This window comes from Callospermophilus lateralis (genome assembly GCF_048772815.1).
Source record: "Callospermophilus lateralis isolate mCalLat2 chromosome 11 unlocalized genomic scaffold, mCalLat2.hap1 SUPER_11_unloc_3, whole genome shotgun sequence".
Lineage (NCBI taxonomy): Eukaryota > Metazoa > Chordata > Mammalia > Rodentia > Sciuridae > Callospermophilus > Callospermophilus lateralis.
In genome coordinates, this window is record NW_027510155.1 from 4,186,446 (window position 1) to 4,203,594 (window position 17,149).

The 17,149-nt window shown below is 32.0% G+C and overlaps 1 protein-coding gene across 1 annotated transcript in view; it reads right to left on the reverse strand.

Moving 5' to 3' along the window:
- Positions 1-212: 212 nt before the first annotated feature.
- Positions 213-17,149, reverse strand: part of LOC143385830 (A-kinase anchor protein 9-like) — a 108,014-nt gene continuing 91,077 nt past the window's right edge. The window contains 13 exon segments of the mRNA XM_077107906.1: positions 213-218; positions 3,395-3,583; positions 3,805-3,996; positions 4,889-5,010; positions 5,142-5,205; positions 5,610-6,044; positions 6,292-6,351; positions 6,830-6,970; positions 8,645-9,715; positions 10,101-10,280; positions 10,617-10,769; positions 16,293-16,397; positions 16,766-16,942. Coding sequence (XP_076964021.1) covers positions 213-218; positions 3,395-3,583; positions 3,805-3,996; positions 4,889-5,010; positions 5,142-5,205; positions 5,610-6,044; positions 6,292-6,351; positions 6,830-6,970; positions 8,645-9,715; positions 10,101-10,280; positions 10,617-10,769; positions 16,293-16,397; positions 16,766-16,942 — 2,895 coding nt within the window.

Genomic DNA, 17,149 nt, shown 5'->3' on the forward strand with positions numbered 1-17,149 from the left:
ACTGCTTTTTTAAAAAAAATATTTAGTTTTTAGTTGTAGCTGGACACAATATCTTTATTTTATTTATTTTTATGTGGTGCTGAGGATCAAACCCAGGGCCTCCAATGTGCTAGGTGAGCACTCTACCTGTGAGCCCCTAACAAAACTACTCTTTAAAATAGTTTGGGGTTCTCTAATAAATTTAAAGATATGAATTCTATGACCCAGCAATTTCACTCCTAGAAAGACATAAGTACAATTGCATCAGAAACACTTTGCAACAGTGTCCACTACAGCAATAATTCTAATAGCTAAAAAGTAGAAACAATCCAAATCTAATCAACCACAGAATGAAATATAAGTTGTTGAATATTCAAACAAGAGAATTCTATATGGTAACAAAAATGAACTATAGATAAATGCAGTAAGTTGGGATAATTCAGGAAGGTGACAGAAGCAAGACATAAAATATAAAGTTCAAAAATAGAAACACTTTAAACATATATGATTTTGGAATATATAAATTAGTAATAAAACTAAAGAAAAATCAGGATAACCTGATTTTTAGAGGGGGCCTTTAGGATGTGGGCAATGTTCTACTTCTTAACACAAACAATGTCTCCTCCACAGACATTCATATAATAATGTAATACTGGGGCTGGAGTTGTGGCTCAGCAGTAGAGTGCTCGTCTAGCATGTGCGAGGCCCTGGGTTCAATCGTCAGCGTCACATAAAAATAAATAAATTTAAAAAAGGTATTAAGTCCAACTACAACTAAAAAATAAATATTAAAAAAATAAAAAAAATAATGTCATACTGAAGAGTTGAATTGTTCACTTTTCTGTATGTTGTTATAGTTAAATTTTTAAAAAGAGGGATTAAAAAAGAAATGGCTACTTTAATTATGGATTTCCTTTTCCTTTAGGTAGTTATCCTCTAGTATATAAAACACCTTTCTTAATGTACAGCTTTAAGAGAGTTCAACATCTCTAGCAATTAGAGAAATGCAAATCAAAATTACTCTAAGATTTCATCTCACTCCTGTCAGAATGGCAATCAATCATCAAGAATAGAGGCAACAACAAATGTTGTCAAGGATGTGGTGGAACAGGCATACTCATACATTGCTGGAGGGACTGCAAATTGGTGCAACCACTATGGAAAGCAGTATGGAGATTCCTCAGAAAACTGGGAATGGAACCACCCTTTAACCCAGCTATCCAATTCCTTGGTTTATATACCCAAAGGACTTAAAATCAGCACAGTATAGTGATGCAGCTGTATCAATGTTTATAGCAGCTCAATTCACAATAGCTTATCTATGGAACCAACCTAGGTATCAATCAACAGATGAATGGATAAAGAAAGTGTGGTATATATACTCAATGGAATATTACTCAGAGCTTTAAAGGAGAGTAAAACTATGGCATTTGCCAGAAAATGGTTGGAGTAGGAGAATATCATGGTAAGCAAAATAAGCCAATCCCATAAAACTAAAGGCCAAATGTTTTCTCTAATTTGTGAATGCTAATTCACATAAGGTGGGAGATAGTAGGGAAGAATATGATTACCTTAGATTAGGTAGAGAGAAGTGATGGGAGAAGAGGGGAGGGAATGTGGGGATAGGAAAGATAGTAGAATGAAACAGATATTATTACTGTATGTATATATGTGACTACATGACCAATATGATTCTTCAACATGTATACTCAGAAAAATGAGAAATTATATCCCATCTATGCATGATATATCAAAGTGCATAAATGCACTCTACTGTCATGTATAACCAATTAAAACAAACAAACAAACAAAAAGAGACCATAAAATTAATTTGTTTAACTTGGTCAGGGTAAGGCTACTGTATTTAAAATTAGATACAGTTGTTTAAAATCAATTTGACAATCTTCTCTAGCCACTGCAGTAATTACTATAATTAATGTTATGAAAATGAGAAATCAATACCACTGAAAGGAAATGTTTTAACTGAGTAATTATAATGTAAAGTAAAATATTTTCATCCATTTGTATAATTATATGAGTCTGTTTTGTAACATACCTAGGTTTGGTTTATCATTTTCTTGTTCTCTTTTCAAGGTCATTTTCTTGTCTTTAATTTGAGCATGTGGTACTTCAATTTCAGATAATAAGCTTCTTCTGTCTATTTTTAACTACTGATTTGATGCTGTTGTAGGTCTTTTCAGGTATTCTGTTTCTTCCAGCATGAATTCTGATAAGTGATTTTTTTTAAATTTCACCTCAATTTTCTTATTTGTATAAATAAAATAATTTATAATATTTTGTTATTTTATTTGTTACATGTTTAATTATGATCTCATATTCATTTATAACATTTAAAAATCATAATGAATTCTCCAGAAAAGATTTTCTTATTAGCATTTTCAAGGAACCAATTTTTAATGATTTATCCTCTATATTGTAATGTACATTTCATTATTGTTTTTTACTTTATTATAGTTAATCCTCATTATTAATGGATCCTGTGTTTTTAGATTTCTCTACTTGATAAAAAGTTTTTGTAACCCTCAAACCAATACTTGTATTGCTTTGTCAGACATAGTTAGAGTAGTAAAAAATTAAATTTCCTCATGCACATGTTCCTGGCTAAGTTAAACAAGGGCATACTCTATCTTTGTATTTTAGCTCTCATATTGTACACAAATGTCCTGTTTAGTAACTTGTTTTTCCATATTGTGCTTTTTATTTGTGATTTAATGGTTTTAAATGGCCCACAAGTGAAGGGCTTGGTGTTCCTAATTGCAAGAAATCTGTGACGTGCTTTAAGGAGAAAAGTGTGTTAGATAAGCTTCTGTATGATTGCTCTTGGCCGTGTTAAACATTAATGAATAATATACAACACAGAAGGTACCTTTTTTCTTTTTTTAATGGCACTGAGTACTGAGCCCAGGGCCAAGAGTATGCTTGGCAAGCATTCTACCACTGAGATACATTTCTTCTCCCCTCCCCATATAAGATTTCTTTAAACACAACCACACAGAAAATAAGATCATGTATTGACTGGTTGATGAAAATATTGTGATTGAGGCTTGCAGTAACATATTTCTGTATTTCCCACAGGAGCAATGACTCCTTTTAGGTTTATAAAATATAACTACTAAAAATAATGATAAGTGACTGTATCTTATTCCTTCTCTTTTCTTTAGGTTTTACAGCTCTTTCTCAATTTCCAAGTTTGAGGACTATCTTATTAATTTTATGTTTTTCTTACTTTCTAAAATAAGACAAAAGGTAATGTTCTTCTCCTAAATACTCTTAGTGGCCCCTGTTAAAAATGCTTATCTTCATACTTAAATTAAGACTCTAAAACAAATCAGCAACTGATTTTTTTATTACTATTAAAAATAGTATTCTTTAAAATAAAATTTTGTTTTGATACTTGTTCTTGTATTCACTGTTCCAAACACTTTAATAATCCAACTGCATCTTTAGTGCCTAGAGCTGTCAGTTCAACCTGAAAAGCAGCTAGCAAAACATTGTGCTCCTTTAAGAAAACATGTTGGAGAGCAAGTAGAAATTCCCCTCACCAGTCCGGGAGGCTCTCATGAGATTGAGAATTATCATTAACCTAGCAGAGTACAAATAACAAAAGTTAGGTTTCAAATAAACATGTTTTTAAAACATTCTACTATCCAAAATAGGTATTTAAAAGAATGTATGTATTTTTGAGTCTGAAAATACAGACAATAATTTATGTGAAAATTCATATAAAAAAGAATTTAATTTACAAAGTTTATTATTGTCATTAAAAATAACAATGCTACAAAGAATATAATATTCTTTGGGTACCTCAGATTCCCTTTGCACTTGTATTTTGGTAATTAAATCCTTAAGAGATGAGATGATATTAAGATAAGATCTTCTCTCTTCTAGCCAAAATTCTGAAATCTGTTGAATAGAATGGTCTTCTCTTTCACCATATGGTGACTCAGTGAGAGAAAGCACCTGCAAGCCCTCATTATGAACAGCTCTCAGTAATCCCTAGAAACCAAAATCCAAAAGCCAAAGTTATAACAACTTCTCCAAATGCTGAAAAAATGAGAGCTACAAGGAGAAATATTAAGCAATATAGAATTATGAAGCAAAATAGATTTAGAAAAGCAACCGCAGAAAAGAAACTCCAGGCACCTTTACTAAATGCCTTCTTCCTGTGGAGAGCTAAGTCAATTGCAACAGATGGTCTATGATTTCCATAGATTTCACCTCTAAGTTCCTTCAGTTTAGCTAATGTACTCTTCCTAGATTTAATGATTAGCCATTGATTCGACCAAAAGAAATACCGTGGGAAAAACTTCCATTCCTTGAGACTGCTTTAATAATTTTGGCAAACAAAATCAGCAATAATAAAAATTATTTTTTTAAATCTTCATAACATAATTATTTAATATATTGTATTTTATTATTTGTGGACTATGGAAATAAAATGAAATACAATATATTATTATTTGTGGAATATGGAAATAAAATGAAATAGATTCTCATGGATTTTTTTTTCTTTTAAGTCATTTATTTTAGCCTGTTTTCATTTGAAGCATGAGGTGAGTGCTACCTTTTGCTTCTATTTGATGGGGTGGACTGTACTAGACATTGTTTGAGCAACCAGGGATGCTACTTCCAACATCCTTTTTCCTCAATATCTAGTTAACAGAGAATTGACCAAAAGATCTGGTCACTAATTCTGGAAGAAAGGAGGGAGTGGAGGGCAGCATATTTTCTCCCTCTCTCTCCCCCTTCCTTCGATCTTTCTTGCTATACAGTTTTTTTCAGAGATCGAGTATATAACTTTAAATAAACTTCTATGTTCAACATAGAAATTATACTGGGTAAGTTTACTAAAATATATTATGTTTCAGTAATATTTATCTTTCAGTACCTTTATTTTCTTTGGAAATGATTCTGTTATATTTTCACCTTCTTCTTCTCGTCCTTCTGATGCTGTGTCAAATCCCTGATTTTGTGTAAGATAAACTCCCTGACTCCAGTCTGATGCAGAATCTAAAATAAAGAAAACAATCATTTGTTGTTAAACAAACAAACAAACAAAAATAAAAAACATACCCTCTTCAAACAAAAATAACACGTTTTAATCAAATACTATAAACATTCCAGAATTTTATATAACTTACCACTGGAATATATTTCTCTAGTTTTGTAAGCATTAGAATACATTAGTTCAGGAATCAAGGATCCCTAATTAGAAAAAAGAAACAACATACATAAATATTTTTGTTTTAATAAAAACAGAACCCAACGAATTATTTTGCTGTTATAATGCTGTAAAAAGAAAAAAAAGGGGGAAAGAAAAAGAAAAAAACTCAATCTAAGCATACTTGAAATGAAACTATGATTTATAACAAGTCTATAATTTTTTCCTTATAGATATTACCATAGTAAGAAGAGATAGTTATTATTTAAGGAACCATAACAAGTTGCAAACTTACATAAGAACTCTATTATCTAATACAATGGGGAGACTTAAATTCTAATAGTATAAAGAAGAGATATTTCTCAAATTTCTTTTAAAATTTTTGCTTAAAAACAGATTGTTGACAACAGTGGAAACTCCCCCCACATGACAACAACAAAATAAATACCTCTTTAGGTCTCAGACACTGTATCACTGCCTTCAATGTACCACACTCCTCTGTCAGTAACTCAACAGCAACATAATGTTCCTTCTTTAAAGTTTCAGTTTCTGAAATATGTCTGGATTCCATATCCAAAATTTCAGTGGCATGAAGTTCTTGTATGTGTTCAATTCTTTCAGTAAGTTGCCTAATTATTTCAGAGACTTTTTCTGAGGAACAGCTAGTCTGTATATCAATTTGAATTCCTGCATTTTTAACAAGAATTTGTGGAGTCTGGTTGCTCATGTTGACCTTGAGTATTTGGTCCGTTTGGGATGCAGTGTTTTTACCTACTACAATAGGAAGTGGCTCTAAGCAGATGTTTCTGTTTGTTGGTACTTCAGACTTATCCTCTTTTATTAAGAAGTGGGATAATTTCTTTTTTTCCTCGACAAGTTGATTCTTTTTTTTTTTTTTGGTTGTTCAAAACATTACAAAGCTCATGGCATATCATCTTCCATACATTTGATTCAAGTGGGTTATCAGCTCCCATTTTTACCCCAAATACAAGTTGCAGAATCACATATCACATCGGTTACACATCCACATTTTTACATAATACCATATTAATGACTGTTGTATTCTGCTACCTTTCCTATCCCCTACTATCCCCCCTCCCCTTCCCTCTCCTCTTCCCTCTCTACCCGACAAGTTGATTCTTAACTTGGCTTAAATCTCTCTGAAGAGATGCCATGTTTGTCTCTTTTACCTAAAACACAGATGAATTAAGTTGAAAATCTTGCACATCAAATGAAGAACTTACAGTGGAGAGGGAAAGAGTATAATTTCATTTATATGTTCACTTGCCTCAGAATAATAGGAAAAACACTTTGGAAACTGTAATACATATATACTTTCGCATGTATGTATGGTCACAGGTTACTACAAAATTGAAATAATTTTATTAGCCTTTACTTTTGTTTCCCAGGGGATTTAAGTTCTCTTTAACAGCAGTTTTTCGCTTCCTTTGCTAAAAGACTAGAGATTAAAAGCATTCTTCTAATATAAAGATTCCTAGCAAAACAAGCAAGGAGATGGTGAATAGATTTATAACAATGAATTTTTCAAAAAAGACTTGTAAATTTAGTTTTTAAGTTATGGCTCTGGACTTGTTTCTATAGGACAATTTGAAAGGGAATTAAAATGGGTAGAAATGAATGAATTAGGAGTTATGTTACTTGTCTTACCAAAAGCTCTTTTTGAAGTTTTTCTGTCGTTTCTTTGAAAGTGGCAAGTTCTTCTTTGGTAGCCACTAACTGGATTCTAAGAGCCTCAAGTTCTTCAAAAAATCCACTTTCTCCACTGGCATTTATTAACTCAGTAGTTGTCTGGATACAGTAGAAAACATAAGAAATACATCATTTAAAAAAAAAGAGCTAAATTCAAAGCATTTACACATTCTAATGAAGCTTTTCCAAGACTGACTGCCTAGGGGTTTTAGTGATAAATGCTCTTTCAACAAACAATGAAACATTTTAAGAACCATCATTTTGTATTCTTAAGGAAATAAGAAAGATTTTCTAGGAATGAAAGACAAATCATGCCATTAATATATATAACATTTATAAATTATTGATAAAAATATTCTTTGTGCCACTCAAAAGTTTCATATTTATATTACTTTCCTTAAAAGATATGAGCTCAAAGATAATTATTATAAGTTATACCTAGAAAGTTATATTAATATTTTAATAATTATTACCTACAGTAATATGCAATTCCAATGAGCTAGGAAGAAAAAGTATAGTGAATGAAATTATTATCCTTTGCCAATAAAAATTAAGTAGACATAAAATCCCAATGTATCAATCTTCTGGGGCAGATAAGACTGAACTTCTGGTACTTGAAATTGTAAGTTTATTAAGTGAGGGAACTTGTCATGTCTGTCATACACTAAGAAATAACTGCAATTTCTGATCTTTATGTAAGTAGACTTAGGTCAGTTACAAATTTTCCCTAAGAAGAATAAAATATATTATGAGGCATAAAATTTGCCAAGCTAATAACTTGTTACTCATATGTTAATTCAATATGAATATATTTTGATATTTTTATAATTGTATCTCACCTACATAACTTTCACAGATTTTATGCCAAAATTGTTTTTGCAAAAGTGTGGTATGACCATTTTATAAAGCTCTTCCCCAACCAAAAAAAAAATTGTGCTCGTATTAATTTAAAATCATCTATTAATAAACTGTCTTTGGTGCAAGATTAGAATGTATAGAATACTTATGAATATACATTACTGTGGTGTTGATGATTATAGGGTGCACTATGGTACTTAAAAGAGATGATGACATAACATACTTAGTAGGGGTACATTAAGGGGGAAAATATCCACAGAAATTTTGGAGGACATTTGCTAAATTTAATGTTTCCATATTTATTTGAACTGTTCTAATTAATGACAACCCTGATTGAATAAAGATGTTTGAAGATCACAAAACATAATTAGGGCCCATTATTCTAATGATAATAAAATGATCCTATAGTGTTAAATTTAATCTGGTCTCTATACCTTGAGTTTCTGTGTAAGAAACTGTAATATAACTTGGTAGGGAAACAAATGAACAGAGTATAATTAACTACTAAGTCTCAGCCAATGATAATAGGCAACTATGTTTCAGCCAATCATAGGCAATCAACCAATCAAATCACATCCAAACAAGGTCTAGCCATGACCAATCAAGCAATTTCTGAATTTTATTTGTGAGTTCTGCCTCTAAATCCACCCACTGTTGCACAGTGAAGCTGTTCAAATCTCTTCTGTTTCTGAGTGTTGCACAATGCATGTAGCACTTTTTGCTCAAACAAACTCTTTAGTTTGTCTAAAGTTCTTTAAGAACAGTATGATTTTTTTAATAAAATCCCATTATGTATAAATTGGTAGGTGTCAGCAGAACTGTTTGACTTAGTAAATTACCAATCAGCTTAATAAGCAAAGGAAAAAAAAGAGTTTCTTAGGGTATTTATGTGAAAAATTCAAATATAAAGCTAACCTTGAGAACAAAATCTCCATGAGGGCTTCTTTTCCTTTCTTTTCCTTCTAGTTTTTTCTTACTGTCCTCCAATAACTTCTGCAGTTCTATCAGCTTCTTTTCTTTTTCCAAAGCATTTTTCTCTGCAGTTTCTACTTGTTCTTTTTCTGAAATCAAAGTAGTATGCATTTCAATCACTTGTCTTTCTAAGTCTGATATTCTCAAGGTTAATGCAGACATATCTGACTCCATCTTGTTTTCTGTTATTTGATTTAAATTCTGCATATTTTCCTTTTCAAGTTCTGATGAAGCTATTCCTTTATCTTGATAGAATTTCACATATTCCTGAACTGCCTCAAGTTGGACTTGACTTACAAGAGCAGCAGCTACTTTCTCCTCAAGTACTTTCTGTAGGTTTACGATCTTCTTCTGAAGCATTTCTGTTTCAGATTGGCCTTGTTCTTTTATGTCTTCTATTTGTTTATAACACTGGATAAGTTCTAAGTCCTTTGTGCTAACAGAGCTCTCAAGCTGTAGCAGTTTTGTTTCCAAATTTCTGGAAACTTCAGTGCTTTCTTCAAAAGATCTGAGATACATCTTGTTCTCAGGGGGTTTAAAAACATCTTCAATATGGATTACTTCCAGTTCGGGTTGGTCTTTGCTGAGATCATCTATAGTCATGCTAACACTTTCATCTGGTATACTTTGGATTTTTTCCTTATGGTCATGTTCTCTCTTCAAGTTGACTAATTCTTGTGTTAGCTGATCCATTTTAAAATTGGTTTCTTTAAGTACATTTTTTGTGAAGGCCATTTCTTCATTAGTGATTTCTACTTGCTGTTCCAAAGCCAGCTTTTCAGCTATAACCTTTTCCAACTGATGTTTCAAGCTGTCCTCTTGTTCTGAGGGGGAATTGGTATCCAACAACATATTCTGTTTAATATATGACAATTCCTCCTTAAGTTTTTCAATAACTTCATTGAGCTTGTCTGTTTCTTCTTCTCTATTTTTCTTCAAACGTTCTTGATGACTCTTTAGACATTCTATTTGGGCTTCAAGATCCCTTATCAGTTCATTTTTTTCTTCAAAATCCTATTAGTTAATTCAAAAAAGGGAAACACAGAAAATGTATTCATATTTTAAAATTTTTGTTTTATTTTAGGGTAAAAACTTAAAGATGATCAGGCACAAAAGCTGTATAGCTTGTCAGACACATTATGTTACTTTCAATATAGACCAACACCTCCCTTATCACATCAAACAAAGACATTATTTAGAACATCATTCTGGAAGTTCTATTACACATAAGTGGCTTATGCTTTTAGTATGTGATTCTCTAATAGGAAAATGTCAACATTAGTACATTTTATTGGAAAGGATAAAATACTGAATTAAGTCTATAACAGATGGCATCCAAAGCTAATTACTCTATTTAACTATTAGATTTCAGATAATAACCAATTTTAAATGAGTATACCTTGTTATCTGTTGTAAGTCTAAGTTGTTGATGAAAGTCTCTAATTTGCTCATTTAATCGATCAATTTTTACCTCTTTTTCCTGTATTATTTGAGCAAATTTCCCAAATAGAATATGCTGGTCATGAGTAGAGATAGCCTCAGGATCCATTATGGCAAATCTCAATTTCTCCATTTCATCCTAGTGACAAAAATAACTATCATAGTTGGATGTATTCATGTCTGGCATTTTTCACAACATTGTTTCAATTAAGTCTTATAAAAAATACATTTCCTACAATGTACAAGTAAAAAAAATTAGACATAATGTAGATCAATAATTCTTGAAATATTTTAATAAAAGATCTCAAAAATTTAATTATAAACAGAAAATAAGTTCCATGCAAATCTATTTGCTTGCTAGTGTTCTTCGAGTGAGTATTATTTAGATCTGGACTTAGTAAATGTTTATTATAACTACATAGGAGCAAAACTTATTATCTCTTTATAGAAAAAAATTTTTTTCTAAAATAGTTACCTTGAATAAGTTATTTTCTTGTTCAAGTTCCTGTAGACGGGTAGTGGATTCCTTTTTCTGTATTTCCAATTGCATATGTAGTTGCTGAACTTCTTCATTTTTATTTTCAAGCTCATCTCTAAATTGCTCTAGTTGTTCTTCTAAGTTTGTTATCTTTAATATCAAAATTATGAAAAGTAAAGAAAAAAACTTTATACAGATGTTTGTCGAGATAGAATTAAGAATGTTGGGGCTGGGGCTGTAGCTCAGTGGTAAAACACCTGTTGTGCACATGTGAGGCACTAGGTTTGATCCTCAGTACCACATAAAAATAAATAAACATATTGTGTCCAACTACAACTAAAAAAGAAATTTAAAAAAAAGAATGTTGTATTTGCTTTACAAAATACATATGCTTAATTCATATGAATAAACGAAAGTGGTTTTCTAAGCCAGCCATACCTGTATGGTTCCTAGACATGCTCACACTGCACATTCTTTTTTTTTATTTTGTTTTTTGGTTTGTTTATTTTGTTTTTGTTTTGGCACTGGGGACTGAACCCAAGGGAGCTTTACCATGGAACCACATCCCCAGCCCTTTTTTTTCATTTTATAGTTTTTAGATACAGTCATGCTTAGTAAGTAGCTTAGGGTCTTGCTAAGTTGCTGAGGCTGACCTCAAACTTGCAATCTTCCTGCCTCAGACTTCTGAGTTGTGGGATTATAGGTGTGTGCCACCGTGCCTGTCACCTGCACATTCTTAAACCATCTTGCCCAAGCAGAAGACACCTTAAAGAAGGACACCAGGAAACATTTTCTACCATAAGCAGAAAGAGTCACAGAAAGGAGTAGTCCACATGCTAACTCTTATGTTAAATTCAGTTAGAATTAAGTCAGTTGCTATTGAAAATCTTAGAAAAATTGTAGAATTAATTCAGTTATTCTATTATCAAATAAAAATAACTTAATATAGTCCCACAGATATCTAATTATAATCCATTGAATGCCCTGGCTGCTTTGTGGTTTGATTAAGCAGATGGAAGCAGAGATACACAATAAGGTCAAGAGATCCTTAGGTCTGAATTGCAGAGTAAGTTAAACAAAATAATTTTAGTAGAAAATCAGGGAGCTCTTACTTATAGGAAAACAGAAATTTAATTTTTGAAGATGGATTATTAGTAATAAAAGTAAAATAATCCTCTTTGATGGTTATACAAAAAAAATGAACCTGATGATGAATATTAAGAGCTAATTATTGCTCTATTTAAAAATATGGGTTTGATTGAGGACATTAGCAGTCACTTTAGCTCACTGCTTCACAGCTACTTAATATTTAATAAATGAATTTATAAACATATATTTACTTGATGATCAAAAATGTTGCATTAACAGCAACCTAAGATGCAGAAGCAGTGTTTAGTAGTAACTGGCTCAGAGCCAACTTTAAATCATTTAGTGCCTTAAAGTTGAAAAGGGGCATATGTTGCTTATATACTGATACATCACATAATTAGAATCATTCTAGCACAGGCAAGGCAAGGTCTTAAAAATCAGCCTAAAAAGAGAAGTCAGCAAGGAAAAAAAAAATCAGCCTAATATTTCTTAAACAGAAATGGTATCAATACTAAATAATGGCTATTATTTATAGAGAATTACTGCTAGGCATGGGTACAAAGTGCTTTATATATTGTTATTTTTTAAAAAGCCAGTTACAACCTTAGGAGCTCTATTCTATGATTAACCCCATTTCAGAAGTAAGGAAGGGAGTTACAGCAAGGAGTAACTTGTCCTGAGGTCACATGTCTACTATGTGGTGAAACCACCTTTTGAACCTGGGGAGTTCCAGTCCTAAACTATAATTTATCTTGTTTCTAATAACTAATGTCTAAGACCTCTATTTAAAATTTTTTGTAACACTGATATTAAATTCTGTAGACACTAAAACACGTTTAGTGGTTGTACATATATAATTTCCAGGTTAGTTTATTGAAAATTGTGATGACTGTATCTTCTTCAAAGTTATCTGACAGTAGTTACACCTATTCTTCTCTTCTATAACAAATTTTAATGACAAGGTATTATAAAATCAACATACACATAGCTATTTAAGTTCAAAATTGCTGCCCCACTTCACATGACCTTTTTTTTCCTTGTGACATCACTTAATAGTCAAAGTCTTAGCTCTATGTCTTAAAAGCCCTGCTACTCAAAGTGTAGTCTCTGGAGCAGCAGAATAGGTATCATGTGAGAGCACGTTTGATGCACAGAATCTTATGCTGCACTCAAAATCTTCATTTTGGGAGCTGAGGTTGTGGCTCAGTGGTAGAGCACTTGCCTACCATGCATGAGCACAGGGTTTGATCTTCAGCACCACATTAGGAAAAAAAAGGTATTTAGTTTCTCTACAATTAAAAATTTAAAAAAAAGATAAAAAAAAGACCTGCACTTTAACAAGATCCCCAGCTGATTCATATGCAGAGAAGGACTGGTTTAAAGTACTAACATTTTTATTTTAAGTAGCTGAACTTGAGACATCACATCAGACCTTAATTTCTCCAAATGACACTATGGAACATTCTTGTTATTCAAGCAGACTCTAGTTTCAGGCTGTCTTATAGCAACACCCAAACCAGAAGAACATTAGAAAGGTTTAAACTTGTTTTACTTATCTACCAATTGATATATAGACTATTTGGATGACACTAATTTGTACCTATTTGAGTTTTATTTTATTTTATTTTTAAGTGTTTTTTTTTTCTCATAAAAAAAGTGTAGGGGCTGGGGTTGTGGCTCAGTGGTAGAGCAAATGTTTGCCTGGCATGTGTGAGCCACTGCATTCGATTCTCAGCACCACATAAAATCAAAAAATAAAATAAAGGTCCATCAACAACTTTAAAAAAATGTTAAAAAAAACTTATATGTTCCACTAATTAGAGAGCATATTCCTTAAAGTCTGGTGTTGATTTCACAACTGAACAAAAGTGCTTTACATGCAGAAACAGTTTAATAATAAATATTGAATGACAGTCTTTAACATTTTTCACTAACAAGCAAAATATATTCAGTGTTCTGGCAGTATAGCATCATAGGGTTCCAGATTCAGTTCTTTCTGTCTGTACTAAGTACTAACCTCTCTTAAGGATCAGCTCACACATTGGCAAATTAGGATATTTTAGAACAGAACCTATTCCCAGCAAGACTGTTAAGGGTTAATGGGATAAGGCATTTAATATACTTTCTAGACTCAGCCCTCAGCAAAGTTAACTATTATTTACTATTGCTATCTGTAAATTAGAGCTCATTAATTCTACAGAGAGCTAAAACTTATTGAAGGAATCCTTTTCTCAAAATAACTATTGTCTTCACAATATTTCCTTCTCCTATAAGAAGCTGTTTTCTTCTTTTTATCCATCCCACATTTCTACGTAGTTTAATGAACTTTCAAAAAAATGTTTTATTCAAATCTAGGTTTTGGGAGTATTTGAATATCTCAACTATAATGATACATAAGGATATCTTTATGTTTATACTCAATAGGACATCTGAAAACATTTGCCTAGTTTTCAGGATAGAATGCTTAAGTTATTTTCATTAAAAGACATATGTTTTAATTCTACATTCATTATTCAGTTATAGGTAAGGAAGGGAGTTCTGATAGAATACTCATTATAGTTATTTAAAGCAAGTAAATGAAGGTCAGCTGCTATTTTAATCTGTATATATTCACTCAACATCTTTGGCTCTGGGTCTCTATCTGTAAAAACTGAAAGTCAGTTAACAGATGCTCTCTATGGTTTCTTATAGTTCTGAACTACTAGTGCTATAATCCTGAGTAAAAGGTAGATGTGTATTAGAAACTTAATTCAGGAAATTAAGGTGTTAGTAGATATATATTACGTTCAAAAGATAATAAAAATAATAGGGCATGGTGGCACATGAATGTAGTCCCAGCTACTCAGGAAGCTGATGTGAGAGGATTGCTTGAACCCTGTAATTTGGAGTTTATAGCCAGCCTGGCACTATACTTAATGGCTTCCATCTCAAAATACAAAAACAAAAACAAAAAAACCTGTGTGTGCGTGTATGTGTGTGTGTGTGTGTGTGTGTGTGTGTGTGTATGTATGTATGTATGTATGTATAGAATTAGGGCTAAGAAAATAACTCAGTGATGGAATGCTTGTGTGATGCCCTTTGACCCCCAGAACACACACACAAATGAAGAGAAACAACTAGTAAGCTACACCAAGATTCCTTAATCAACTACCACTACTTTTAGATCCAGTTTTGAAGGTTCATTTTTGGGGGGAGGAGATTATTGAGTATTTAAGATAAATCATTAAGTATTAATTCCTTTCAAATATACAGAAATAGTTACACAAAAATAAATGTTCTCACTGCCTTCAATGAAAACTCCAAACCTAATAAACAAGAACTTCTCAGATGTTACATAAAAATGGGAAAACGATCCTTCTCATGGATCATTTCAACTATAGTAATTTCTATGGATTCCTTTTTTCTTCTTTGAACTACACATTCACTGAACCGTCATTTTGGCTGATGTCTAAATTAGTTTTGTAAACAGATTTCCAAGTACTTATTAACAAATACTTCTATGATATTTAAGGAAAATAAGTATTTGTTAAAATAAATTTAAATGTTCTGAGAAAAATTCTATGGAAAGGGACAAAAACATAATTAAAAACATTTTAAACATTTAAAATTATTTACTACTATACAATGTTGAGTATTATATGTTTTAGGAAAACTATTAGTAGACAATCAAAGTTATGATTACTATAGCTCTAAAGGTAAATTTTCTTTTCTTGTTCTCACAGGGGTATTATTATGTTGTCTAGGCTGACCTTAACCTCCTTGGCTCAAGTGATTCATTCTCCTGCCTCAGCGTCCTGAGAAGCAGGGACTACAGGCATGCACCATGCCTATTTGAATCCTTCTCATTAAGAAGGAGGGAGAAGGGCAACACAGGATAACTTTATAGTTACTTTCTTGTTATTATTATTTTGTGGTGCTGCAGATTCAAACCCACATTGAGCTAAATTCCCATTCCTATTTCATTATTAATCTTTTAAGCACAAGCTTCATATGTTGTAAAACAACACTATCAATTCTCAGGGAAAAGTTTAAAAAGAAAAAGGAAAGCAAGCAAACCCAAATTCACAGTAGAGGGGAGCAAAAACTCAATGCCCATAGCACGAACAGGAGAAAAAAGATGCTGCCTTTTGTCCTAACTACTACATTTCTCCACTGTCCTCTTCACTCAGCCCATACCTGCTAAATTGTCCTTCCTCGCTCTCTAAATTTCTTCTTGCTTCAAAGTGCTCACACTAGTTATCTTCTCAACCTGGAATAAACTTCCTTCATAAGCTTATCAGTTCACATGTTTATTGTCTTGAAGATCAATCTAGGCACTGAATTGAGAAAGTCTATACTTTGATTTTAGACCACAAACTTCATTTTGTTCAAATGATGTTTTCAAGGTAACTGACTTTAAAATAACTCAAAACATATTCTGTCATTTAAAAATAAAGTGGTAGAGTGCTTGCCTAGTATGTGTGAGGCACTGGGTTCAATCCTCAGAACCATGTAAGTAAATAAAACAAAAATATTTGCCCATCTACATCTAATACACACACACACACACACACAGACACACACACACACAAAAAAAGTCCTTACCTCTTTCTCTTTTCTGTCAATAGCATCTCGCTCAGCTTGCAGTTGCACTTCTAGAGACAATTCTGCTTTAGCTTCTAAGGCTCCAAATTGTTTCTGGTCCTCTACCTTTAAATATATAAGAATGTTCTCAAATTTTCAGACATTAAATATTGATTATTCAATGTGTGTGTGTGTGTGTGTGTGTGTGTGTGTGTGTGTGTGTATGTTTCCTTTTGGATAAGTAGCAATTCTCTCTGACCAGTTAGGAGGACAAACTACATTAGTGAATATCAAAAAGTTATAGATATTCAGTCTTGAATACTTTCATAGAGTCAAACGGGAACTTTTGACACTTAAAATGCATTTCTCAGATAAAAATGAAGGCTCTTTCCCATCTGCCCCCATCCTCAAGCTTTCTTATTCAAGCTCTGATGTTTGTGTATCAAACTTTTCTTCATTAAAACACTTAATAAAGTTAATTCAAAATGTCACACCTTTTGAAAATTGTCTGTGCTAACAAGTAAGGCTTGTTCCAGTTCTCTCACTCTGAACTCTAGCTTTTCAATTTCTTCATTCCTCTCTTGTGCATCTCTCTGCAGCTGTTCTTTTGATAGAAGCAGCTCACTGCACTTGTCTGTTTTTTCTTTTAGATCTTTTGTTAATTGTTCAACCTGAAAATATAATAAACAAAAAAATCTAAAAATTTGAAAAGTTCATAACTTTCAATTCATCTCAAAAATCATTTTTTTTCAAAAAACATTTTGAAATGCTATATTAATTTCATTTTTTATAAGAATAGCAACTATTATCTCAAACAAAGGTTGATATTTCCCAAGTTGATAAGAACTAGGCAGCACTAGTAAACAACAAATATTGCT